Here is a 27543-nt window from a genome sequence, read left to right as displayed (position 1 = left end):
TTGCTAAGCCCACGTGTGTTGTGGGACCAAGAGGAGGAGAGGCGCATGTGGAGGTCTGCATTCAAAGGCAGAGTGGGCGAAACCTTTCCCAGACCCCACTGTGCTATGGTCTGGTTTGGATGTCCTAGGGGCTGAACGTCATGCAGCTAATGCTTTGTCTGTAAGACCCACAGGAGAATAAAAATGAGCGCCTGTAACTTCACAGGAGCGGGATAACGCCTCGCCTTCATGAATGTTTAACTGGGGTCTCCTGCAGGACGCAATGGGTCAATGAAAGTTAAGGGCATGCTGCTCACTTGCAGAATCATTTCCTTTGTCTACAGAGGGCACCGCAGCCTGGTAGATCAAAGCGACTGTTCTCTCATCCATCTGGCGCTGCTGACATCCCGCACCTATGGGAGGATTAATCGATTTAAAGCCTAGATTAAGTTACATAGAGGAGTCTAAGTTTTGGCAGCTGCAAACAGGAGTATCCTGGAACATGCAGATAAGGTTAATGAAAGTCTTAGTAATATTCTTAATAATAGTCAAAGGCCTGATTTATTGTGGAATAATGCCAGGGTGTTATTGCTGTGTGATTCAACCAGTGTCTAGACGTGCAAATGCCTCTCAGAAGTCAATAACTCCAGAAATACCATCTGCATTAATAACAAATCATAAGGTCAGATAGTCCATCATTCATGATGCTGCTTTTAGAAAGTAAATGTTTTTGGGATTAAAAGAGAATAGTTGTTTGGGAAAAGAATGCAAAACAATTTTTAAAAAATAATATAATTTTGATCTCCTAATTCCTGGCCTTGCTTGTCCTTAAACGTTCCTGTACTGTCATGTTGGGAGCAGTCCTTTCTGGACTGTATAGTCCAGGTCAGAATTTAGGAACACCCTGTGTGGTGACACAAGGCAGCACAGGTTGGGTTAGTCTGGGAGCTGGAGAAGCCGTGAGAACCACAAGGTCGGTCTGTGTCCAACAGCTTCAATAAAGAATCCCCTTTATATTCCTCACAACCAAATCTAGTCTCTTCTCTGGATGACGGTCACAACAGGCACTGATTCAAGAAAGTCTCAGAAAACAGACCTCCAAGAGAGGGCTCACCTTCCAGGAAGCATAGCACAGCAGGGTGTCTCAGAAATACCTAACGTGTCTGCAGACAAGCAGCGCACCCCAGGCTTCCATGTTCTGAGAAGTTAGTCAAGGATGGTACGGCCAGAACTTCTAGGAGCAGTGGTACCATGTCCATCAATCTATACGCTTGCCTTGACTCAACAGCATCCCTCTTCGCAGTATACCGGGAATGGGTTACTCAGAGGTTTTTGCAACCTCTTTCTGAAAACTCCTGGGCTGTGCTGCGGTCATTTTGCTCATTTTATTCACACTCATGCGAGGAACCTAGAGGTCTGTGGGTGCGAGGGATCCTATAAATAAATGTTTGCTGCTGTTAATTGAGGAGTTCGAGCTTGGCAGAGGGGAGGTAGTTAGGTGGCTGCTGCGTCTGTGTGCGTGTGAACTTGCCAACCCATTTTCGAAAGGACTTTACAAATAACTTTTTTTTGAAGAGCCTGAAAACTTTCCAGATAAACAATGGAATTAATCAGACCTCCAGCTGTGAGCAGCCAGATCTCGACTGGCAGCTGCAAATCCTCACACAGGCTCCAGAGACGTCAAATACCAAAACTTTCTTCAGATGTCATTCAGAGAGCTTTAATCGCTCAGGTGGAACAGTAGTTTTGCCGGGGCATTTTTTTATTACTATGTTAAATTGCAGATAAGCCTCTCCTTTCTCATCTGGCCTAATTTACGCAGCATCTGTGTCTAAGCTAACCAGGTCTCGCCCTGGTTATATACCCAGTTCAGATGTTGCCTGTTGGGGTGAAGGTTTGCTCCTCTCAGACGGCCTGATGATTTGACAGTAGCTAGCTTGGGTAACCATAGTGGTGTAGACGTGGTGGCATGGGCTTCACCACAGGCTAGCAACTGGAGTACATGTGGGCCAGCAGCTGGGCTCCTCAGCCAGCTTGTCCTCGGGTAGCTAGCCTGTGCCTCTGTATCTAGGCTACTATTGTTACCTGTGCAAACTGGATTAAAGGTTGCTCTGGTTTGCCTACCCATGCTACAATCACACCTTCTCTTGCTGTTTAGACGTATCCAGTGTCAAACCTCTTTCTGGTGCCATCTTCCAAGCATTACCTCTGTCTGGTGTACGAACAACAAGAGAAACGCCTTCAGCACAGAGCTGTCCCCCCCATTCAGCAGCAGGCTGCTCAGTTTTGTAAAGTCAGTTTCCCCCAAACTGCTCTTTCCGTCAGTCTTTCCCCTCTTTGCCCCCAAAGAATAGCTTGAGCCAGCTGCAGAGCTCTTCCCTGTCTCGGGGTGAGGAGAGAAGGGGGTTGCTTTAAAGTGATTGCTGTCCCCAGAGGGGTTTAGAAACTGGTGCTAGGGAACCTGAAAGCCCGGCTAAAGCACTAAAGAGCTCCAAATGGAAGGGTCTGTCACTTTTCTAGCTCTTGCAATAATTTAAGGTTTTACCAGCAGTACCTTGGGCTTTGAAAGGAGATGTCGAGTCTTCCTGCCAGCTGGGTGCAGAAGTGTCTGAGGAGCCATGTACATGCTGGAGTGCTGTACTGACTGCGTATTTGCGTGTGGTTATAAACCTAACTAGAAGAACCATTATGTAATGTATAGGCATTGGATGGTGTCCCTTTAAATGGCTTGGGAGCCCTCTAGTGGGACTCCCCGTCCTCTACTGAAGAAGCCCCCAGAACCTAACAGAGCAGATGTGGATACATGTAGTCCGGCCGCGTATGTGGTTAGTAAACATGGTTATTTGGCCACCAGCTGTCCATGTGGTTTCCACATATTCTTAATATTGTGTAAAGGGCAAAGACATGACAGTCTACCCCGAAACTAGTGGGGAATGTAGCATAAATGTAGCATTTCTCTCTCTCTCTAATATAATGGACTCATGGTAGGTGCATCAGGAATCCTGCTGCAGTGGCCTGATTTGAGACCACCTGACCCCAGTGCAAGGTAGGTGCAGCCCTACTGCTCAGGTAACGTCCCTCAGGGACCTTACGCCAGAGCTAGATGGGACATAGCAGAGCTCTGGTTCGCCATGCCTCGCCCCAGCATACCTGCTCCTTCCCCCAATGCCTCGGGTTGAAAAGGGGTGGTTGGTGAAGGACCAGCTCACCTGCAACAGAGACTTCCCCTGCCTAGGTTTAAGGCCCCGTGGTGCTGGATGTGTTGCACAAAGTGGGCATGTAGTGTTTGCAAGTTAGAGAGATTTCCCCATATCCGCACCTCAGCAGTGCTTGTAGAAGATTCAATGGTGCCTGCACATTAGAGTTGCCAACTGTCTACTCGCACAAAACGGAACACCGTTGTCCGCCCCACCCCGCCCCTCCTCTGAGGCTCCGCCCCCTCTCCCTCCCTCCCTCTCTCGCTCGCTCATTTTCACCGGGCTGGCTTAGGGGGTGAGGGTGCTCCAGGCTGGGATCAAGGTGTTCGGATGGGATCAGGGTTGAGGCATGGGGGGGAGGAGGAGAGGGGATCAGGGTGCAGGCTCCTGGTGGCGCTTACCACAAGCAGCTCCGAGGAGCAGCAGTATGTCCCTCCTCCGGCTCCTACACAGAGCTGCAGCCAGGCGGCTCCACGTGCTACCCCATCCGCAGGAACTGCCCCCGCAGCTCCCAGTGGCCGGGAGCCCTACTGTGCTGCTGATTTGGACTTTTAACAACCCGGTCAGCGGTACTGACTGGAGCCGCCAGGGTCCTTTTTCGATCAGGCATTCCCCAAAAAACTGCACACCTAGCAACCCTACTGCACACAGGTATTTAGGTGGAATTTTTTTTTTTTTAAAAGGTGTATTTGCACATACTGTTACATACTATTTGTGCACAGAGTTGCCTTGCTTGCTTGATTTTTACACCTAAATGCATAGGATGTCAAATCCGTGTGCTATAGATGATAAATGACCTCATCATCAACATGCCTATGGCATCGGGGATAGAACCCTGGCTCTTAATCCACATAAGTGAGGTGAGACATTACAAGCTGAGTTACAGCTACTAGGGGATAAGAGTCCTATGCACAACAATCGTATTCCGAAGGCACAACGGGCACAGAAATATGTGTAACAAATCTCGTTCACCGTACGTGAGTAAGTGTAATTATAGGTCTGTAATATCAGACAAACAATCAGAGAGAGACCGACACCGGTTGATGGTGCCTGCCTGCCGGTTTGGATGTTTACTGCTAAGAATTGCAAAAGCCGCAATTTTGTCAAACTTCTGTGCCATAAATAGCAACCTATTTTTAACAACTCAGGAATCATTTTCTAAATCCTACAGCATATATAGCCTTCCACACGAACGACAACCCAGCGTTTCCATAAGCAGCTATCACGGCGAGCAGTAAAGCTGCTGGGAAACTGGCAGGCCGGCACAGTGATAGAATTTTTTTCCGGCCCGTTCTAGAGCGAGGATAATGCCCCAAAGCTCCGAACACATCCCTTCTCCCACATCTGGGACTGTGCTTGGAGTTCCTGGTATCTCAAGTGAGATTAAAGTTTGGAAGTGTCTTTCAGCAGGCATTTTTCCACTCTCGAAGCTTTTTGATGTCCACTTCAAAAGCAAAGATACTTCAAGGCACGCGTCCCCTGTTTGTCCTGTTGTCAGGCAGGGACATCCTAGACTTCAGTGATGATCGAGTGCGACCCATTCATGAATGTGTGCTACAGGCCGCCCTCCGTGCCTGATCCACAGAGGAGATAACTCTTGTTACAGCTCCACCTGGAGAGTGTTGGCTCATTAGCTCAAGCTGTAACAGTTCATGCTTTTAGCTCTGGAGTTCCCCAGTTCGGTCCTTAGTATGGCATCCATCAAAACCAGAGGAAGCTGGAGCAGCACGTGTGAACAAAGTCATAATGCAATCCCACTGCACATGACACCAGGACTCCAGTGTCTGCCACAGCTGAGATAGGGGGGCGGACACTCTAATTACATGCATCCCACCCTCCCTCTATGGTATAAAAGAAAGGGGCCACCAGCCAAGTGATCTCCAGGAGTTCCCCTTTCCTTTGGAATGTTCTCCTTCTCCCACCTCCTGATATGAAATGGCCTGAACCTGTTGCACTTCTAGGCATGCAAGAAGCCTGTCTTTTAAAGTGTGCATTGAAGGCGTTTGGAGTGAGAATTCTAATCCGTACTGGGTCCGCTGCCTGCTGATTCGCATGAGATGTGGTTGGGGGTGAGGAAGGAGAAGGGTGGTTGCTGTTTTGATGAGTTGTGTTACTCTTCTTTATTATGTTTTAGTTTTTTTAATGTATGTGAAGGGCTCTCAGATGTCTATAGAGAGGTTCTTTGGGGTGGATTTTTCTCAATAGGGTGCTGGATTAGAGGAGGTTTTGGAACAAATTGATAAATTAAACAGTGATAAGTCACCAGGGCCAGATCATATTCACACAAGTGTTCTGAAGGAATGCATGAAATTGCAGAACCACTAACTGTGGTGTATAACCTATTGCTTAAATGAGCCTCTGTACCAGATGACTAGAGGATAGCAATTTTTTAAAAAGGCTCCAGAGGCGATCCTGGCAGTTACAGGCCAGTAAGCCTAACTTCAGTACCAGGCAAATTGATTGAAACTATAGTAAAGAACAGAATTAGCAGACACAGAGACAAGTACGTTATGTTAGGGATGCTTCAACATGGTGTTTGTAATGGCAAGACATGATTTCCCATCTATTAGAATTCTTTGAAGGGGATCAACAGACATGCGGACAAGGGTGATCCAGTGGATACAATGTACTTGAACTTTTAGAAAGCCTTTGACAGGTCCCACACCAAAGGCTCTTAAGCAAAGTAAGCAGTCATGAGACAAGAGGGAAGATCCTTTCATGGCTCAGTAACTAGTTAAAAGACAGGAAACAGAGTAGGAATAAATGGTCAGTTTTCACAGCTGAGAGAAGTAAATAGGGGGATCCCCCTAGGATCGATACTGGGACCAGTGCTGTTCAACATATTCATCAATGATCTGGAAAAAGGGGTAAACAGTGAAGTGGCAAAGTTTTTCAGACAATCCAAAATTACTCAAGATGGTTAAGTCCAAACCAGACTGTGAAGAGTTATGGGCAAGAAAATGGCAGATGAAATTTCATGTTGATAAATGCAAAGTAACGCACATTGGAAAACGTAATCCAAAGTATAGCTAGCTAATTTAGACTCCATCATTTTGTGTTCCCAAGATAGAGCTCTCGGAGTCATTGTGGATAGTTCTCTGAAAGCATCTGCTCAATGTGCAGCAGCAGTCAAAAAAAGCGAACAGAATTTCAGGAACCATTAGGGAAGGGCTAGCTAATAAGACAAAATATCATAATGCTATTATATAAATCCATGGTACACCCACACTTTGAATATTGCATGCAGTTCTGTCACCCCATCTCAGAACAGATATTCTAGAACTGGGACAAAAGTACAGAGAAGGGCAACAAAAATAAGGTGGGCATGGAACAGCGTCCATGTGAGGAGAGAGTAAAAAGTCTGGGCCTGGCCATGTTAGAAGAGAGATGACTGAGAGGGAATATGACAGAGGTCTATAAAACCATGAATGTTGTGGAGAAATTGAATAGCTGAATGTTATTTACCCCTTCACATAACACAAGAACTCAGGGTCACGTGATGAAATTAACAGGCAGCAGGTTTAAAACATAAGGAAGTCGTCTTTGCACAACTCACAGTCAACCTGTGGAACTCGTTGCCAGTTGTGAAGGCCAGAAAATATACTGGGTTCAAAAAAGAATGAGGGAAGTTCACAGAGGATAGGTCCATCAGTGGCTACTGACCAAGATGGTCAGGGAGGCATCCCCATGCTCTGGGTGTCCCTAAACCTCTGACTGCCAGAAGCTGGGACTGGACAACAGGCGATGGATCACTTGATAAATTGCCCTATTCAGTTCATTCCCTCTGAAGCATCTGGCACTGGTCACTGTTTGAAGACAGGATACTGGGCTAAATGGGTCATTGGTCTATCCCAGTATGGCCAGTCTTATGATTCTGGCACTCAGGAGACCTGGGTTCTATACCCAGTTCTGCCTGTGATCCCGGCTAGTCACTGTCCTCTCTGATTCCCCTCCCCTTAGGACTGCATTGTGCTTGCCAGTGGCTCAATCCATGACATTAACTTGGTTAGCTCCTCTGCTAAGACGATCCAAGTCAATAGGTTAAAGACAGGAGGCTATTTCTTTCTAGCATCACTGTGATACAGAAGCTGGAAATAAAATGCTTGTATTTAATCCTCTCTCCCCCCAAAAGGCCATGCTAGCTAACTCTCAAAATCACTCTTCATGCCGCATTATTTCAACAAACAAGTCAACCAACTGGCTTCAAAAGAGTAATTAAACTGTGAGAAGCTCCTTCTCTGGCATATGCCATGGGAAGCTCCAAGCAGCGAAATGCCAATTGCTGGCACTTGTTTTGTTTTGTTTTATTTGTCACAAGCCTTGAGAGAGAATAAAAATGGGTCGAGCGCAGTGCTTCTTAACTATGCCTGAAAGCTGCGGGGGAGGAGGGTGCCTGAAAGCTGCGGGGGAGGAGGGTTTCCTTTGGAAGAGATCAGGTTTTGTTGCAGAAAGTCAAGAAGTGCTTTACAGTTTTAGGTGATTGCTCTTTTGCACCTTTTGGAGATTTAACTCTTCCTGACTGAACCAGAGGGCAGTGCGCTGGGCTCAGATTTGCAATGTGCCTGGGGCATGTGGCAGTGAGGGAGGAGAGAAACCACAAGCCGTAGAGTGAAACTTCAATGCCACGCTTGTCTACCGAAGATGCACAGTCCCTCGGCACCTTGCCACATGAAAAATTGGAAGTGCAAACAAGGCCCGAAGCAAACTGTCAGTTTCTGATATGGGGCTAAGAAAAGAGTTCCTCTCCCTTTTGCCTGGTAACTATTTCATTTCGCAAAGGAGTCCACGTCCCCCTGTTTCAGCTCGCTGCTATGAGGAAGGTCTGTCAACATCCCTTTCTAACAGGACACCCTCACAGTAAAACAAATTCACGCTGATTACCAAAGACAGCTGTTTCCACATAGTGAACTGACGGTGTGCTAGGGAGCATGCTCTGGAATCTGAACATTGAATGTAGACTTGTTCACAAGGGCAGTCCTGGCTGGAGGTGCCAGTGAGAGAACAGAGACAGACAAGGTGAAGTCCCCCCTCACCCCTCTCCGAGGTTGTTAGATCAACCATTGAAATATGTCAGCCAACATATTTCCCCCCCCTAGCCTTTCTGAACACCCCAAACCCTCAAGCCCCTGTGTCATAGAATCATAGAATATCAGGGTTGGATGGGACCTCAGGTGGTCCTCTAGTCCAACCCCCTGCTCAAAGCAGGACCAATCCGCAATGAAATCATCCCAGCCAGGGCTTTGTGAAGCGTGACCTTGAAAACCTCTAAGGAAGGAGATTCCCACACCTCCATAGGTAACCCATTCCAGTGCTTCATCACCCTCCTAGTGAAAAAGTTTTTCCTAATATCCAACCTAGACCTCCCCCACTGTAACTTGAGACCATTGCAACTTGTTCTGTCATCTGCTAACACTGAGAACAGCTGAGCTCCATCCTCTTTGGAACCCTCTTTCAGGTAGTTGAAAGCAGCTGTCAAATCCCCCCTCATTCTTCTCTTCTGCACACTCAATAATCCCAGTTCCCTCAACCTTTCCTCATAAGTCATGTGCTCCAGCCCTCTAATAATTTTCGTTGCTCTCCGCTGGACTCTCTCCAATTTTTCTGCATCCTTCATGTAATGTGGGGCCCAAAACTGGACATCAGTACTCCAGATGAGGCCTCACCAATGTCGAATAGAGGGGAACGATCACGTCCCTCGATCTGCTGGCAATGCCCCGACTTATACAGTCGAAAATGCCGTTAGCCTTCTTGGCAACAAGGGCGTACTGTTGACTCATATCCAGCTTCTCATCCTCTGTAACCCCTAGGTCCTTTTCTGCAGAACTGCTGCCGAGCCACTCGGTCCCCAGTCTGTAGCGGCGCATGGGATTCTTCCGTCCTAAGTGCAGGACTCTGCACTTGTCCTTGTTGAACCTCATCAGATTTCTTTTGGCCCAATCCTCTAATTTGTCTAGGGCCCTCTGTATCCTATCCCTACCCTCCAGCGTATCTACCTCTCATCCCAGTTTAGTGTCGTCTGAAAACTTGCTGAGGGTGCAGTCCACGCCATCCTCCAGATCATTAATGAAGATATTGAACAAAACCAGCCCCGGGACCGACCCTTGGGGCACTCCGCTTGATACCGGCTGCCAACTAGACATGGAGCCATTGATCACTACCCGTTGAGCCCGACAATCTAGCCAGCTTTCTATCCACCTTATCATCCATTCATCCAGCCCATACTTCTTTAACTTGCTGGCAAAATACCATGGGAGACCATATCAAAAGCTTTGCTAAAGTCAAGGAATAACACGTTCACTGCATTCCCCTCATCCACAGAGCCAGTTATCTCGTCGTAGAAGGCAATTAGATTAGTCAGGCATGACTTGCCCTTGGTGAATCCATGCTGACTGTTCGTGATCGCTTTCCTCTCCTCTAAGTGCTTCAGAATTGATTCCTTGAGGACCTGCTCCATGGTTTTTCCAGGGACTGGGGTGTGGCTGACTGGCCTGTAGTTCCTCAGATCTTCCTCCTTCCCTTTTTTAAAGATGGGCACTCTACATTAGCCTTTTGCCAGTTTTTCGGGACCTCCCCTGATCGCCATGAGTTTTCAAAGATAACGGCCAATAGCTCTGCAATCATATCCGCCAACTCCTTCAGCATTGTCGGATGCAGTGCATCCGGTCCCATGGACTTGTGCTCATCCAGCTTTTCTAAATAGTCCCGAACCACTTCTTTCTCCACAGAGGGCTGGTCACCTCCTCCCCATGCTGTGCTGCCCAGTGCAGCAGTCCGGGAGCTGACCTTGTTCGTGAAGAGAGAGGCAAAAAAACTATTCAGTATATTAGCTTTTTCCACGTCCTCTGTCACTAGGTTGCCTCCCTCATTCAGTAAGGGGCCCACACGTTCCTTGTGTCATTCTGGTTGCCATTTGCTGTTGATCGGCTATCAGTTCCTTTCCATACAGTGATTAGCACTGCACAGAATATTCAGAATCTGGCCTTGCCTTGTACCTTATTAAAGGTTACAGTTAACAATGTTCAAAGCAGAACAGCTGTGTCTGGTTTGGGGTATGATTTCTTCACTCTGCCAAAGGTCTCAGATATGTTTTTTCCCTCCAGTATAATCTTAAAATCCTTCTCCTTTTGAGGGTCTCTAGCGGATGACATCTGAAGGCGTATTCCCTTCCTTTGCTTTTATCCTAAGCCTCATAAGATTTATGTACATTGAATTGTATAAGCTACTTATCTGCCCTGGCTCTTATTCTGTGTGGGTCCATTTTCCATTGTAGTCTCCCACCTTCATTCACAGGAGATGCCAGCACTGTACTTTTTAGTGTATGTTCTCTCTTCCAAGCCATATTGATCAAAGGAAGTATGGCATTCTTCATGTCATTTCTCACTAGCGCTTGGGCTTTGATTTCCATGCAGAGGCATTGTCCACTTCACTAATTCATCTCTTGTTCCATGCTTATGGCTTTAGTGTTGTTGTGAATTTGTTGCCAGGCATTCATGCTTAATACATTATTTTATTATTTATATTAGGGTAGAACTTAAAAGGCCCCATTGTGTCAGATGCCATACATACATATAGTAAGAGAGAATATAGTAAGAGCTTACATCCTAAATAGATAGAGAATGGGAGAAAGGAAGTATTGCCTTCATTTCACAGATATGGGGCGGGGAAACTGAAGCACAGAGAGATTAAGTGACTCCCCCAGGGTCACACAGGAAATCTGTGGCAGACAAGGGAATTGAACCCCACTCTTGAGGCCCACTCCAATAACTTTGCCACCGCACTATCCTACCTCTCTAAATCTGAGAACTACATTTCCTACCTCTCTAAATCTGAGAACTACATTTCCCAGAATGGCCTGTGGGAACCTCTCTGCTAGGGCAAGTTCTGCTGAGACAAGGAGAAGAGTGTACTCGAGAACATTCGCTGTGGGCTCGCTCTGTTATCGATGTATGAAAGTGACTTGTACGGGCTACTGAAACGTGCTTTTAAATAGAGTGAGCAGGAGAGGCCAAAAGCATCTCCTCTAATTGCATGCTTGTTCATGTGTCTAACTGCAGCTCCGTGTGCCAAGTAGATGAGGGGAAAACCCCCACGGGGCAGCTTGTCGTTCAGCTTTGCCTCTGCCCTCCCCGCTTGGAACGCCAGGGCTGCCTGCAGCAGCTGAGTGGGTAAATGTAACATTTTGATGCAGTTGGTCGCAGAAAGAGCTTATTGCATGCATCACCAAAGAATTAGAGAAGCATTTTAAGATGCTGCATTATGTATGAACTGAGCTGTGTTGCTGATTTAATGGCCAGTAGGGCTGCCGTGGTGGGTGGAGTCTACTGTGAAGAACAATTGCAGCTGCTCTTTTGTGGGAGCCAAGCGGGTGTCCAAACGGGCTAGCCACAGAATAGAATTGGTCTGGTCTCGTTGGTTTAGTGCTGCCGGAGTTATATTTTCATACGGCAGTTTCACAGGCGACGAGGAGAGACGGGACTTTCTCTTTGGTCTTGGTGTCTTACCAGCTATTATACTGTATTGTTGTTATTTGTATCACGTGATCAGCTAGAGATCAGGGCCCCGTTGCGCTGGGCACGGTGCAAACACAGAGTGTGAGACAGTCCCTGCCGCGAAGAACTCCTAGTCCAGGAAGTATTTTCCCTGTTGAACAGCTGAGGAACGGAGGTCAAGAGAGCTAAAGTGATTAGTCCAGTGTCACAGAGGGAGTCTGTGGCTGTGTCTACACTGAAAAGTGTAGCAGCACCGAGTCTCAGAACTTGGGTCAGTTGACTCTGGCTCACAGGGCTAGAAATAGCAGGGCTGATGTTCCTTCTCTGGCAGGAACCCAGGGCTCCGAGACCATCCCCACTCACCGGGTCTCAGAGCCCGGGTTCTACCCCGAGCGGGAGTGTCTACGCTACTATTTGTAGCCCTGCAAGCCAGAGCCAGTTGACACTTGACTCTGAGGCTTTGCCTTTGCAGCAGAGACGTACCCACGGGCGGAGCCAGGAAATTAACCTAGCTGTCTGGAATCCTAGTCCAATGCCTTACCCATGAGACCATCCTCTCTGTCTAAGGTGTCAGGGCTGTTCCACTCCTGCTTTTCCGCTCCCCTCCAAGGGTCCCCAGCAGAGCGATGCATCGCTCCTGTGCATTGTGGATTTTTTAAAAATGAAACACTTTGTAAATCTCATAAGTCAGAGGGAGATTTAAATGTATGTTCTTGGAGCCCCCTTTAAACCAACTGCATATTACTGCACGTGTTGAGAAGTTGTTAAGGGAAAAAGCCAGAGGAATAATCTGTACTGACTGCAGCTTCATCAGGTATTGAGCATTCCATAAATCTCTCCATTCAATTGTTCGGCTGGGTTTGAGAATCACAGATTTCCACCATGACACTAGGTCAGGGATACCGGGATCCTCTCTGGCATGTGACTGGTCTCTGAAATAACGGATGAGTTACGGTATGTGGTTGCATATGTGTCCAGTCTTACCAGGTGCAATACACTTAATGGCTAGAAAGTATGTGTGGGAGAGGGAGACGGGGGACATACAGGATTAATGGCATTTAGGGTCTGAAAAAAAAACCCCATAATCCACAGCAAGACCTGACTCTTTGCCTTGGACCCTGGCTGTGTTCCACTGCATCAGTGTCCAGCCCTGCGGTACTGGTGTGGAGCTGAAGGATGCAAATGTCCCAACTCTATTCTCGACCCCACCTGTCCAGAAAGGTACACGAGCCGTTGCTGTAAAACAGCCTGACCGTGGCGAGTCTCTTAGGCCCTCCACCTGCAAAGGGCTCTTTGATGAGGCTATTCACGTACCGCAGATTTGTCATGCGTATGGGTCTTTGCGGGAGCAGGGCCTTATTTCTCGATGCCTCAGTTCCTCCTTTGTAAAATGATGTTAATACTCAGTTTCATCACCTTTTGTCTGTCTTGTCTGCTTAGACAGTAAGTTCTTCGTGGCAGGGACTGTCTCTTACTTGGTGTCTGTGGAACACCTAGTACAATGTGGCCCTGATCTCAGTTGAGGCCTCTAGCTTTCTACGGTAACGCACATAATAATTGCTGAGTCCTTTCTGGGCATTTTGCTAGAAGAGAAGGAACATCACATAGTCTGGACTGAAATTTAGGAGTCATAGCTTCTGTTGCCTGGTCCTGCAACTGACTTACTCTGTGAACTTAGGCAAGGCACATTGCTTTCGTTTATAAAACAGGGATCATATTTGCCTACCTCACAAGGGTGCTGGGAGACTTAAGTAATAATGGTAAATGCCTGGGGGTCCTTAAGTGAAAGAGGTGCATGAATATGGTGTTGGTTGTTTCATCAAACGGGAACACTTGTGGTTTGGAAAATGTTATGGTTTCGTTGTATTACTGTACCTGCTAAGAGCCCTAGTCATGGACCACGACCCCACCGCAGCAGGCACTGTACAACACAGAGCAAAATAAGACGTCCCTGCCCCAAAGAGCTTACAATCCAAGTATAACATGAGACAGCAGACAGACAGACAGGGAAGTAGAAGGAAACAGAGCCAGTTTGATAGGCGGGGATATTTAGCACATCAGCAGCCCGGCCGTTGTCACAGTGTGACTGGAAGCCAGTTATGTAGTTTTATGGCATTGGCAGGATGTGCTGTGAGCCACGACAGAGAAATTAAATAAATCTCTCAAGTGAAAGGTTTTTATTTTACCTTTAATTCTCCTGAGATCTAGGTTGTTCTGTTGCTTTAACGCAGCGGATGATCTGCTTTTGTAAATTGCAGCGCTAACACGGTGTAAACTGAGCAGAAGTGATTAGGGAGGGGAAAAGCCGATTAAGACATTTGGGCGGCGGGGCGGGGGGATAGCTGCCTATGTTGTCATCTCAAGGAAACATGTCACTGCAGTAGGGCTCACTGTTTAGCAGCTCCTGCATTCAGTGGTGTGGGTGCAGGATTTGTGGTGTGCATGCACCATTTACCTTTGTGTTTACTGAGCCTCCAGCCTCAACTTGATTCAGAGTTCAATGCATGAACCTCCCCTAACAATGTCCAGTTTGAATAAACTGCATGTAGCATAGAGCGAGGAGAGAGGCACTGTAATGACCAGTGAATCTCCAGTACCTTTCCCAATAGGATTTTTAAGTATTATTGCGTAAACCTCAAGCTACCTAGGATCAAATGGGGGAAGTGAATAGGTCGCCCATCCATTCATTCCTATGCCTTGGATAGCGTCCGCGGTTTTTTGACTCCTGGGATGCCCAGCTCAACAGGTTTGTTGATCTCTAGATGTACGGTTGGGGGGAGGGGGGCAACTAAATACACAATGTAACTGGTGCACCTGGACCACTGGAGTCAAGGTGCATTAACTACACAATTGCTAATACATCCCTTGCAGCTCCACACAGTATGGGAACAGTATTGCAGTCGCTGGGTACGAGATACGGTGCATGGGGTGGTGTATTTGCTTACCATCGATGGAGCCATTTCCTAACATGCTCTGAAGGAGGTTCTTCCTGGAGGCAGTGATTTTTTTAAAATGTTCCTTCCTGAAACAGATTCTTTTTTAAATATATCTGACCTGCAGATAGCCTTGAGCCACAAGATTGTGGTGTTGTCTCCAGATTGCAAGCTTTTGGAAGCAGGGGCTAACTTTTTGTTCTGTTTTTGTATAGCTCCTAGCACAGTGGGGTCCTGGGCCATGACAAGGGCTCCTAACTGCTGCTGCAATACAAATAATAATTTAACAACAATAACAAGGGCGTTGAGCTCTGGGATTTCAGTACAGCTCCCTATAGAGATAAGAACTCGGTAGGACGTTGAGATCTGGATTCAGATCCAGACTTTTCCAAAGTCCTGATGTGTTTCGATCCAGAGTTTTGAGCCAGATCTATCTCTGTTCAGAAAGTTACTAAAAAAGAAACTGGTGTCTGAAAAGAGAAAGGAAGGTGCGGATCTCTGAATACGCTCTTCGAGAAGTAGCAGCAGAGCGGATAGGCAGACTCCCTCTACTGGGCTGTTTTGGAGCTTCTCAGTCAGTGGAAAGAGGAAAAAGGAAAGGGTCATTTCCCCCTGCATGAACAGGAACTTCGTAGCAATCCAGAGCAGGGGGGTATTAGCACTCCACCATATCATTACAGCTTAACATCTGGTCTCACCCAAGCAAACTTGGATTTAGGGATTTTACAGGCCAGTGTTGGAATTATGCCAGGGCTCTGGGACCTGGCAGTTGAGGGATGAGCCACGGTACTTTGCGTAATGGGAGGGCAGATTAATTGAAAAGTCCCTTCCACTCCTCCACCAGCCTAATTTTGGCCGCCGAATTTCCCCCACAGGCTTGAACATGCTTCTCTGAAAACCTCCAAGTGTTGCAATGTTAAAAAAGCAGTGCAGTAAAAAAGTGTTAATACTTCGTTGAGCAGTTATATGGGGGGACTCGCTGTTTGCTTTGCACTTTCCCATATTTTTTTATAATGAGTAATAACTGCCGGCAAATGTTTCTGATTAAATCCTCTCCAGGCTATTGATTTATGGCGAGTATTGCAGCCATATGGAATGCGCCCAAAATACGCTGAACGGTCTCATTGCGAGCAAAGAGGACGTTAGGCAAAAAGTTGAGGTAAGTGGCTGTGGGGGAGACTGGGATGATGCACGGGGCGTTCAGTCCAATAGGTCTTCTGTGTGCCTCCCTTCCTGGATTTACTTCGTTGTCAGGTTTAGAAACTGCTGCTGGGATTGAATGATTAAGGAGAATTTCCCAAGAGCGTCGATGAAGAGGGAAGGGAAGAATTGGGGGCTGATTCTGGGGCAGTACAAGGGGGTTGGCAGGCAAAGATAGCTTCTCATCAGTGTTCAGCCACCCATCTGCCAGTGTGCCGCCTGGCATAAATTAGAGCAGCTCATGCATTCTTTACTTGGGCTACTGAGCAGCCCAGAATCTCCATAGTACCTTGTACTATTGCCCCCATCTGCCTCCCACGCCCACCCCGTGCAGGGCCAGTGCTAGAGAAGGTCCCACTGGCCCCTTGTAGTTTTTTAATAGTCACTGTACGGAGCAGGGGGCAGAATCACCCTCTTACACCTGCATAGCCTCCACAGTGCAAGGCTTAAAGCCACCATGTTTAGGCTGTTTCATGAATGTGTTTCATTTTTTCCCCTTTTTAAATACTCTGGCTTTGTAGCAGGAAGGCCCTCAAAGCCTCTCCCATCCAGCCAGTTGTGTCACAATAAATGACAGCCATGGATGATGGAAAAGACCCAATTCATCGTCCCTCTGCAAGGTGCTGAGCACCCTCAATGCCCATTTAGAGATTCATGGATTTTCAGGCCAGAAGGATCATCCTCTCTGACCTCCTGCCTCACACAAGCCAGAGGATTTCACCCACTTGTTCCTGCACTGAGCCCCATGGAAGACCACTGTTTATGTCGCTGGGAGATCAGCACCTTATAGAGTTGGCCCCTGTATCACTCAGCCCACCTTCCCGATAAAAAAAGGCTTTATCAGTGGATCAGACGAGCTCAGCACAGCCGGTTTCCCACATAGCCTGTCATTCCCACCCGCTGTTTTCCCCTCTGTAAAGCCCGTCCGCAACCTCCTCACATTTCATTGCTCAAAAGCGTCATAGGGCTGCATGTGTGAGTAACCCTCAGCCCTGCTCCCGCCCCCCGAGCCTGAGAAGGTCAGCTCCGTGAAGACGAAATCACTTCCACCCCACGAAGATGAAATCGCTCCCTGCCTCCGTCCGTCACTGGAGTGTTCTGGGACCGATCCAAAGCCGGGGGGGGGGGGAGGGAGGGAGGGAGGAGTCTTTCCATTGACTCCACTGGGCTTTGGATCAGGCGCCTATGTCGTTGGTGCTGAATTTCTGGCAGATGTGTTTGTGCTGCTGGAGCCAGGTGCATTGTGGGCAGTTTCCACACACCGCTCTAACAGCTCCTGCTCTGGGTCAGCCCGGCCCTTCCTCCCGCCGAAGCTCCAGTTTTGTGCCTCCCTTAAGCAGAGATTTTGGACCACATTCAGTTCTGGCACAAGCTGTTACTACCTTCTGAAGTCAATGGGGACATGGGCCAACTTATACTGACTCGGCGTTGGGGACTGAAGTGTTCTATCTCCTGTGCTGTGTGCCCAAATAGCTCCTTGGGGCTAGGGCAGCGAGACCACCCACCCCCCATCTTCTCTTTACAGCAGTAGGAATCTGTATCGCATGGGCTACCAGACTAGGGATGATCTCTCTGTCTAGTGTAGACACTTCTCCTGCCCCCGCTCTGGTCGTAGCTGAGCTCCTCACAGTTTTTAGTGTATTTGTCCTCACAGCACCCCTGTGAGGTAGAGGAGCCAGAAAGGACAGGCTACTTGAGCGGCTAGTTGTTTCCAGCCGTAATTCCTGCTTCATTTGTGATGTTAATCTCAAATCGCTGGGCTGCCTCTGCATGTTACTTTATTGTCCACCAATGGCCTGTGATTCACCATGCAAATGCAGCAGAGTGGTTACGAACTGAATCCCTTTTTATAACCCCCGCCAGCCTCCCAGCTCTCACATCAAAATATTACGATCCAGATTATGTCCAGTATCCAAGGCGCTACTGCTGTGACCTCTAGCTGTTCGCACATTTCTCCTTATTTAATTACATTTCCGCTTGTTAGCAGAGCCTATCTCTCTGCATAGCCTAATACACGTTGTATCAGGCCCATCGCAATGCACGAGTCTTATAGTTTAATGTGGTCTGGGATAAGGGAGACACTCTCTCTCTCTCTCTCTCTCTCCCTCCCTCTCTCTCTCCTTCTAGGTGGTCCCCCGCTCTAGTGGGTTTGGGGCAGTCGCTCACTATGTCCCAGTCACTGTTTCCCTATGGTGGACTGGATAGGATTCCCATCAGAACCGGCCAATGCTGCCCCTGAATCAGCTGGAGTGGTCACTACTTGAGCGATCGGAAACATGGTGCCACTCCCCTACTCCCCAGGAGTGTGGGTATTCTGCTCCTAGCACTTCTGTCCCCTGCCTGGCGAGAGGAAGCAAGGGACTCAGACCTAGGTCTCCTACATGCAAAGGAGCACAACTAATGGAAGTGATAGGCGGTACTGTGTATATGATGGAACTGGGACATTCGCCCCAACCCCAGTGCCCCTACTGGAAAAATTAGGAACTCATGATGCATTGTGCTTTGAGAGTTTACAGAAGCAAAACAAAGCAGCTTGAGAAAATTTTTTTCCCATCTCTTCATTTATTTTATTTCATTTCATTGTTAGGAATGCACATTAAAGGTTCAGGATGGGAAGTTTAAATTGCAAGATCTGTTGGTGGTACCAATGCAGAGGGTCTTGAAGTATCATCTCCTATTAAAAGTAAGTATTTCGGAATCAAAATTTTCCTCGCGGTGGCCACTCTTGCCGTAGCATCTCTGGGCTTTTCCCGTAGCAAATGGAATCAGCAGAGCGAGGGATTTTTTTTTTCTTTAAATGAAATAATTACTACAGCTGCTTAAACACAACATAACATTTGTGCCATCTTTTAAAGTACAATGACCAAGGGTAATTCCGCACTAGTTAGCCACGAGAGGCAGTTAATGAATATAAAATAAGCTTTCATATCGTCTGATTATGTGTGAAATTCCTCCCGTCAGCTCTGTGTAGCAGATCCACCAAGCACCAAGAGCTTTGCTGGTTCGTCTCCTTATGGCGATAGCTGCCGACTGCCTGCCACAGCTTCGTTGCTGTATGTTCACAGTGGCATGCAGTAATTGGTTTATAGCCTGTATTATGTGCTGTTACATGAGGTGGGCAGTAGTGTGTGAAACTTTCCTAACGCACTCGGAATAATTTTTTGCAGGAGCTTCTCAGCCATTCGTCTGATCGTCCAGAAAAGCAACAACTCAAGGAAGCTTTGGAAGCCATGCAGGTAGGAGATGAGTGACGCAGTCTACCTGCAGGGAACTGGTAGAAGCAGCATGCCCTTGAATGTTAGGCTGCAAGGGTGGAGATGAATCCAGGTCGAGGCGATTGACATTTAGGTGTGTTACAGTAGCACCAAGAGGTCAGTGCCCCGGTGCATTAGGCACGGTACAAACACATAACAGAAATCATTCCTGCCCCAAAGAGCTTAAAATCTAAAGACTTATTTCTTCAAAGATGGTGATGCTTGCAAAGAGTTCAGACATTGCCATTTTAGATAGCTCAGCTTAAGGGTGTTAAGATTCCGTAAACATGCTTCTTATTTTCTTTGCAAAAGCTGCAGGGGCAGGATGTGTGTGTCACTACTCAGATGCAATACTTCTACCTGGGTTGGAAGGAAGGTCAATTATGTGTAGGAAAAAATTCAGAGGGAAAAGTGCAACACATCTGGGCAGATGAAAGAGATGCCTTTCCTTTATGATATGCATATGCACTCTAGTTGCTATTAGAAGTCATTTCACAACAAATGCATAGTTGGCACCATTATCTTCTCTCCAAAGCACAGTGGGAAGCTGGTATTGGCTGACAATTTTGCACTGATAACCATTGTACATAGATGTACTGTGACAAATTCGACTCTTGCTTTCACCAGTGTAAATCTAGTGACTCCACTGACGTGTGGAGTTACTTCGAATGTACACCAGTGTTGTAGAAATTTGTCCCTCTTAGTGTGTTTGTTTACTGTGCGTCTGCATGGAGCATAGATGGGGATGCACCATCATCCAGATCCGAATACCACTGAGTGGAGTGAGTTGGGAATTTTCCATCTAAATTGTCTGGGTCTTTTTGATGAAAAATGGCTTGTTCACAAAATGGAAATTTCTGTGTGTTTGAAAGTTTTGGCAAAAAGAAAAGGAGGACTTGTGGCACCTTAGAGACTAACAAATTTATTTGAGCGTAAGCTTTCGTGAGCTACAGCTCACTTCATCAGATGCTGTAGCTCACGAAAGCTTATGCTCAAATAAATTTGTTAGTCTCTAAGGTGCCACAAATACTCCTTTTCTTTTTGCAGATACAGACTAACATGGCTGCTACTCTGAAAGTTTTGGGGGTTTCAATGAAAACCTTGAAACCCCCAAATTTGAGAAAAATCACAACAAAAACAAATTCATTTTTGTCACAGTTTTCTGCAGGTTTCTCTGGTTTTACAGTCATGTAATTCGGAGCAGAATCAGCCTGTAGGACCAGTCATTAAACCCAGATTGTCTCCATGACTAGGAGAGCATTTACCACTGAGCTGTCCTCTATGTTCTGAGATCACGTTGTTTGTTTTCTGCCTCTGAGGATCAGCTTTTTTTCTAATGACTCTGCGTTTCCTAGGACTTACATAAGTTGAGTGACCTTTTTAGTGATTATCCCTGCTAGCCAGTGCATCCAGAGCTGGTATGTAGGTCATGGGAACATGAAGGTTGTTTGAAGGACATTGCAGTCTAATCCACTGCTGCTAACAGGCACTGACCTACCTTGATTCTCTTACGTTACAAAGCTAAACTTGTGGGTTCCACCGGAGTAGTTTTCTAAAGCCCTTCTTTCTGCTACACGAATGATCTAAGTGCTGCCTATGACTCCCTAAATGCTGTGGGTGGCGTCTCACCTTCCTGACCAAGTGTGAATTGAAAGTTTGTTTGTTTTCCTGTTGCAAGGATCAAGAATTACATCAATCGTGCCCAAGGCTGTTGCATGCTATGTGCCTTCGACTCCTGCCACAGTCCGTGGGAATTAAGGATGCCCAGCACCTTCCAGAATAAGGCCGGGACGGGGGTGGGAGGGGGGAGGGCTGATTCAGTGAAGAGCTTAGAGGTGCGTAGCTCTGCATTGATAGGACTGCTCCTGTGCTTTAAGTTAGACACGTGTTTAAGTGCCTTGTTGAGTTGAGTGCCTGAAATCCACGTTTCACACACACATGCATAAAGGGGGAACAGTCCCTATTACGATATAGGGCCCGATCTGAAGTCGATGGCTGTCTGTCTGTTGATTTTGTAGATTCATAGATATTAAGGTCAGAAGGGACCATTATGATCACCTAGTCCGACCTGTGTCTGAGCTACTGAAGTCCTCAAATCGTGGTTTAAAGACTTCAAGGAGCAGAGAATCCTCCAGCAAGTGACCCGTGCCCCATGCTACAGAGGAAGGCAAAAAACCTCCAGGGCCTCTTCCAATCTGCCCTGGAGGAAAATTCCTTCCTGATCCCAAATATGGTGATCAGCTAAACCCTGAGCATATGGGCAAGATTCATCAGCCAGATACCCAGAAAAGAATTCTCTGTAGTAATTCAGATCCCACCCCATCTAACATCCCATCACAGGCCATTGGGCCTGAGTCAGACCCATAGAGCCTGACCCGTTTTGACTATTACCCCTGAGATTTCTCCCACTGTGTTGGAAACTTCAACCAATGTATGGGTGGGATTGGGAGGAACTACCGAGGTCCATAATATAAACCTGGATGGTGAGCAAGGATTTAAATGGCGGGGGAGGAATTGGGAAGGAGACTCTTTGAAAATAAATCAATGCCTTTAATATATGGAGAGAAAGAGCCGCGACGTGTCCCTCCCTCCCCCCACTTTTCAGTGTCTGAGAGTATGTCTACACTGCAGAAACTAAAGACCCATTACAGCAAGTCTCCGAGCCTGGGTCAGCTGACTCAGGCTCATGCTATGGGGCTTACAGCAATGTAGACATTCTGACTTAGGCCGGAGTCCAGGCTCTGAGAGCATCCCCCTCGCTGGGTTTCAGAGTGCAGGATGTCTACACTGCTATTTTTAGCCCCATAGCATGAGCCCAAATCATTTGACCTTGGTTCTGAGACTTGCTACAGTGGGTCATTTTTTTTTTTTTTTGCAGTGTAAACATACCGTGAGTGCTGGTGTGAGCTATTCAGTCTGATATCCAGAACTCCCCGCTTGAAAAATGCACTGTTCACTGCGCGATTAGTGAAATGTGGTGAGAGTTTAAGAAAGGGAGAGAGTCACAAAGACATTTTCATGCATTGCAGGATTCTGTCTTTCCACTGTTTGACTCCTCTGGTGGCTGTGTGGTTTTGAAGAGATCAGGCTTTGTTGAAGAAGATGCCTTGCAATGCTGCTAATAATAAAAAATCCTGGCTGTGCTAAAGGTTCAGTGTTTTCTTTATAGAGCTGCTAGTCGCCATCAGACAGGATCATTTGCTTCCATTTTCACACCGTCACGAGGGTATAGATTTGACTCAGTGTCGGACATGCCATGGTCACAGGAAGCAGCAAAATTTTACTTTAATTGGTATGAAAATCTCAGCTTAGTTTTCAAATGGTTTATTTCATCTAGATTCCAGCCTTGTTCATTAGCTGGCCGATTCTAGCGCTCCTATGCTCCAGTGATGGGAAATCCAGGCGTCTAGTTAGCCAAGCCTAGAGCTGAATTGTCCCAGGGGCTTCAACCTCACTTCTGATTTTCCATGCACGGTCATTTACAGGAGCTAGCAATAGGATTTGCACAAGACAACAGCATTTGTACAAGATTTGCACATGTAAGTCTTTGGCATATGCAAAATCCCATCACCTGGTGCATGGTCTTGCACGCAAATCACTGTGTACAACACAAAGGTTGCTTTAACGCTTGTTACATTGTGAAGGGGCCCAGTTTGCACATCTTGTCAAGCTGATGTTTCACTGTAGATCTCACAGCTGTGCTTCTGCCATGCGTGCAAGATGGCATGCGCCATAGGAGGAAGCAGATGAGAAGGCTTCAGGTGACTTTGACATGCAGGGGAATCTTACTTCACTTGATCACTTTACCTTTCCCCCCCATCCTGTTACCAACACTGACTATTTAAATGGTCTTATAGGATGTTATGTAAGTATTGTCACTTAAGATTGTGATTATCATCTCTGATTAATTCTTCTTATGTTGAAAGGCTGTAGAAAGTTTGCACCCAAGGGGATGTCTTGAAAAATTCTGTGCTGTTCAGATTCAATCCAAGCTGACAAGAACTAAAGTTGAGGGAAAAGAGACAGAAGCATCTAGATGACAGGCCATAAATATATTAAAAAATACGGTTAAAGATGTAAAGTATCAGGGGGTAGCCGTGTTAGTCTGTATCCACAAAAACAAGGAGTCCGGTGGCACCTTAAAGACTAACAGATTTATTTGAGCATAAGCTTTCGTGGGTAAAAACCCCACGTCTTCAGATGCATGGAGTGAAAATCTGTCAGTATATTTATGTCTGCAGCTGTAATTTTCACTCCATGCATCTGAAGACGTGGGGTTTTTACCCACGAAAGCTTATGCTCAAATAAATCTGTTAGTCTTTAAGGTGCCACCAGACTCCTTTTTGTTAAAGATGTAGTAAGAAATTAGTGTGGTGGAAGGGTTAGAGAAGTCTTTCTCTGCCCTCTGGGCCAGAATTCAGGTAACTGGGGAATTTGGCCAGAGAATGCAATAACCAGGAGAAATCCGATCTCTGTAATGCAAAGACACACTTGGTTACTGTGACTCTGTTTTCAGCACAGGAATAGTTCCACTAAAGTTTTTCCTTGTATTGGAAGAATTCTTTTACAGATGTCTTAACCATTTGCAGTTGGAATGTTAGAGCTTATGTATGTTCAGGGCTCCCGGGGCTATTTTGCAAGATGCTTTACCTTTAAAAGAACTCCAGTGATGGTGCTGAAATAAGCCCCGATCCAGCAAAGCACTTCAGCGCATGTTTAAAGTCGCATTGAAGTACATGGGAGTACTGAAATGTTTTTAGGGGTTTGCTGGATTGGGGCCAAAGTGCTAAAAAGTTGTCAAGAGGCTTAGGAGCAAGTACAGACCTGGTCCTTGTTCAGAGTAGCTTACTGTCTGTTTAGTTAACATATAGACAGAGGCTGGGCAGAGATACAGTGATTAAGAATGTCTGGCACATGCCTTTTACACAAGGATGGTGGTGAATGGAGTGAAGAAGGAGTTGAAAGAAGAGGGAGCACTGAGGTGGAAGGCACTGAGTGAGAATGGAGGATAAAGGAAATAAAGAGCTTTTTGGCTCTTCTCAAAGAGTTATGCTGGATGGAACTGGAACGTCAGCTCAGGTAGCAGCTGAATGGAAAGTCAGGACTGTGCTTTCGAAGACTTTCTAAGTCGGTCATACTTTCTAAAGCTAATTGAATGTATCGCCCTCTTCTGTTGATCGGTAGAGTTGAGCTGTAGCTCACGAAAGCTCATGCTCAAATAAATTGGTTAGTCTCTAAGGTGCCACAAGTACTCCTTTTCTTTTAGCGCCTATCTAGTTATTTAACAAGAAAATCTCAGGGCACATGGGAAAGGATGGAGAATGTTTAGGCCAAGATGCTTAAGGAGTCTCAGAAGGGTTGAATGATACAGCTGGCAGAGTCCTGAGCACTCTTGGTGTGTGAGTACTGATGCAGAGATTATAGACAGTGATACCAGACATGCTTGGGTGGTTTGCTTACTTGGTTTTAATTGACTGATTCTTGTTTTAAATCCAGCAGAAATATTTTGCACTAGTTCTGAGTTCCCCGATTTGTATTTACTCAACATAGCCAACGTGCTAGATGGTTGTTTTGATTCCCACAGAGCTGCTATCTTCACTTTCTGAAGTGACTCCTGAAGTCGAGTGTTTTGGGGTTTTTTTTAAGGATTCTTGATTAGAAGGGAAACAGAAATACTGAATCAGCATTTGCTTTTCTTTTAAGGACTTGGCCATGTACATAAATGAAGTCAAGAGAGACAAAGAGACCTTAAAGAAAATACGTGAATTTCAGAAATCTATAGAAAACTTGGTGAGTTTGAGAATCTTCTCTCTTCCCCCTAGCCCCCAACTTTTTATTTTATCTTTAACAACATACTTGGACTCTCCAGACAAGTATTAACAAATTTCAATCACCTGTACTTATCTTTAAAAGACCCATTTGTATTTGATCAGCCTCTTATTATCTGTGTATTAATTGTGTTCAAATTCCAAAAAAGGGAATCCATTCGTTATAAAATCTACTTGATCCTGATAAGGGTTTCCCATACTTTATTTCTGCACATTGCTCATGTTGGGGGACCATCCTTCTCCAAAAATGAATTCTTGCACATCTGGCTGCTGTTTAAAATGTTTTTATTTTGCTGTTAAGCGGGTAGAGAGAGGAGATGAATAAACATTTTCATGAACAAAAGTATAGCCCCGGTATGCAAGGGAAAGAACAGCACAAGTAATATATTCCTAAGCACAGAACTCCAAAAGTATGGACCAGACATCTATCTTTCAAACCATATGAGGGACTGATCTGCTGAAGTCAATGGGGGCTGAGTACACTCAGCACTGTGCACCTCTCTGTCTTATCCTGAGTCCAAAGGACACTGTGGACTTTAATAAATGATTCTTTAACAAACTTGAGACAGAATCCCTAGTTTTCAAGAGAAACCTAAGAAAACTCTGAAGTGGGATGTAGGCCTTTCCAGCTCATAGGTTTTGATTGGAACAGTCATGATAAGCCATGATCTGTATGAGAAATGAGATGCTCTTTAAAAACTGGAATGCGAATGGGTCCTTTAAGCATCTGCTTTTCCCTGCTGCAGTCTGAGAGCTGGTGTGACATGCAGAAGATGAAATGTTAGCAAAGCAGTAATTTCTTTCTTCAAATCAATCTCCCACACACTCTGCTCTGTGTTTAATTTCGTTTCTCTGTAATGGATGTTATGGATTTATTCTCATTATGTATACACAACCCACACACAGCACAGCAATGAAATAACCACAGATTATATGCACAGCTGTATAAAATATGTATTTTTCTGATCAACGGTGAAGCTTCAAGATTTTTTTTTTTTTTAATAAAAAAAAAGAGAACTCTGTTGGTGGAGTGTTTCGTATCACTCAATAACAGTGCTGTATTGAGTAGCATTTGCAAGGGCTTGGGGGCTGAGAGAGATCCATGATTCTGGTCTCTGAATCTGCCCCAAATCTGTGGTTTTGGTTCCAGATGGGATCCAAAATTAGAAGATCTCCATTTTCTGGTTCCAGTGCAGTTTCAATAGAAAAATCTCCTGAGCCTAGCTGATCTCATGAGATTTCTGACATCCAGAGTGGAAATCTTGCAAAAATTACTTGACCGCTAAACCTTTGCACCCTGATCCTTGACTTGACTTGTTGTCAAACCCAAACACTAGCCTCGGGCTCCTAACACCACTTGTAGTGTCGTCTTCTATGGTAACTGTCACCTATTGGAATTCCATCTGGCTGTAGGTGATAGTGTTTATATGAATCTCTGCCGCTCAAGATACACCCCAGAGTACAGTCTTACGCGAGTGCGTCTTCTCTGTTTACTGTGTCTTTGGAATGTTCTCCCTCTGGGTATTCAAGTCCATCACAGCTAACATTACTGGTGAGGTGATTCACTTCTGGGTTGTGTGTTTTGGTGAGTGGCGGTTCTCTCCTTTGCTAGGGGCCTATTTTGGAATCTGAGCTGGGCGGGGGGATTGGGGGGGGCTTTATTGCCCTTTGGAAACGGTCTCTTTTGTTTCTTTACGTTTTGTGCCACATTCAGAGACCTTTTGGGTTCAGAAATAAAAACCTCTCATTGCTAACATACACTTTGCTACCTGCAGCAAGGGAAACTGGAAGAATTCGGGAGGCCAAAGATAGACGGTGAACTTAAAGTCCGTTCAATTGTGAACCACACCAAGCAGGACAGGTAAGTGAATGAAGAAACAAAGAAATGGACAGTGGGGGAAAACAAAGACACCATTCTCCCAGAAAACCAATTTACAAGAAACACCATTCAAAATACTAAGTGCAGTACAGGGCGCCTTATTGCTATGCGCCTGGAGTAGGGTGACCAGAGGTCCTGATTTTATAAGGACAATCCCGATATTTGGGGCTTTGTCTTATATAGGCACCTATTACCCTGTCCCAATTTTTCACACTTGCTGGCTGGGCATCTTAGCCAGGGGCTCTAATACGGCTTAACATCGGTCTTGGGATCATAATGGGTTTAGATCCATAGGTCATGGGCTCAGTCCCATCTCATGCTGGCCCACCCAGGGGCATTGCCTTACACTTGGTGGCCGGTGTAAGAATTTGAGCTGGGTAAACTTCTGAGGTTCAGAATGAGGTTCCCGGACCAAGGTGTGTACGTAACCTGCAGGTAGATGATGTGGCTCCCTGTCCCCATCTAGTGGCTGAAGCACAGGAGTTTATCAGTCTGCTACTGCCTTTGAGCCAAAGAAGCTTGGAAAGTAGAAGTTCCCGCTTTTAGGTGCAGAGGCTGCAGGTTCAATTCCCATTGCTGACAACCCACCTAGGGGGAGTTGCATTACACAGAAAAGACCGGGTAGATCATCCCATCTATCCTTCTGCCAATACAGGATTTTTCCTACCGTACATTTTGTAATGCACTGGCCAGTCTAGTTTAAAGAGGCCCGATCTTCTAGAGACCAGAAGTCAGACCGTAGTATGGATTTCAGCTCTCCGCCTCCCAGCAATATAGTGTGTTT

The 27543-nt window shown here is 46.2% G+C and overlaps 1 protein-coding gene across 8 annotated transcripts in view; it reads left to right on the top strand.

Annotated features, from left to right (window-relative positions):
- Positions 1-27543, top strand: part of VAV2 (vav guanine nucleotide exchange factor 2) — a 326386-nt gene that overhangs the window by 273542 nt on the left and 25301 nt on the right. For 6 of the 8 annotated variants that reach the window (XM_073313966.2, XM_073313965.2, XM_073313962.2 and 3 more), the window contains exons 9-14: positions 11231-11341; positions 15658-15757; positions 18386-18481; positions 18966-19034; positions 24756-24842; positions 26656-26741. In XM_073313966.2, the coding sequence (XP_073170067.1) occupies positions 11231-11341; positions 15658-15757; positions 18386-18481; positions 18966-19034; positions 24756-24842; positions 26656-26741 (549 nt within the window). The remainder of the gene's footprint in view (positions 1-11230; positions 11342-15657; positions 15758-18385; positions 18482-18965; positions 19035-24755; positions 24843-26655; positions 26742-27543) is intronic. The other 2 variants (XM_073313964.2, XM_073313963.2) reach the window with 1 other exon arrangement.

Source organism: Lepidochelys kempii, chromosome 16 (genome assembly GCF_965140285.1).
Source record: "Lepidochelys kempii isolate rLepKem1 chromosome 16, rLepKem1.hap1, whole genome shotgun sequence".
Taxonomy (NCBI): Eukaryota; Metazoa; Chordata; order Testudines; family Cheloniidae; genus Lepidochelys; species Lepidochelys kempii.
The sequence above is the reverse complement of the archived record's forward strand: the minus strand, read 5'-3'. Positions and strand labels throughout refer to the sequence as shown.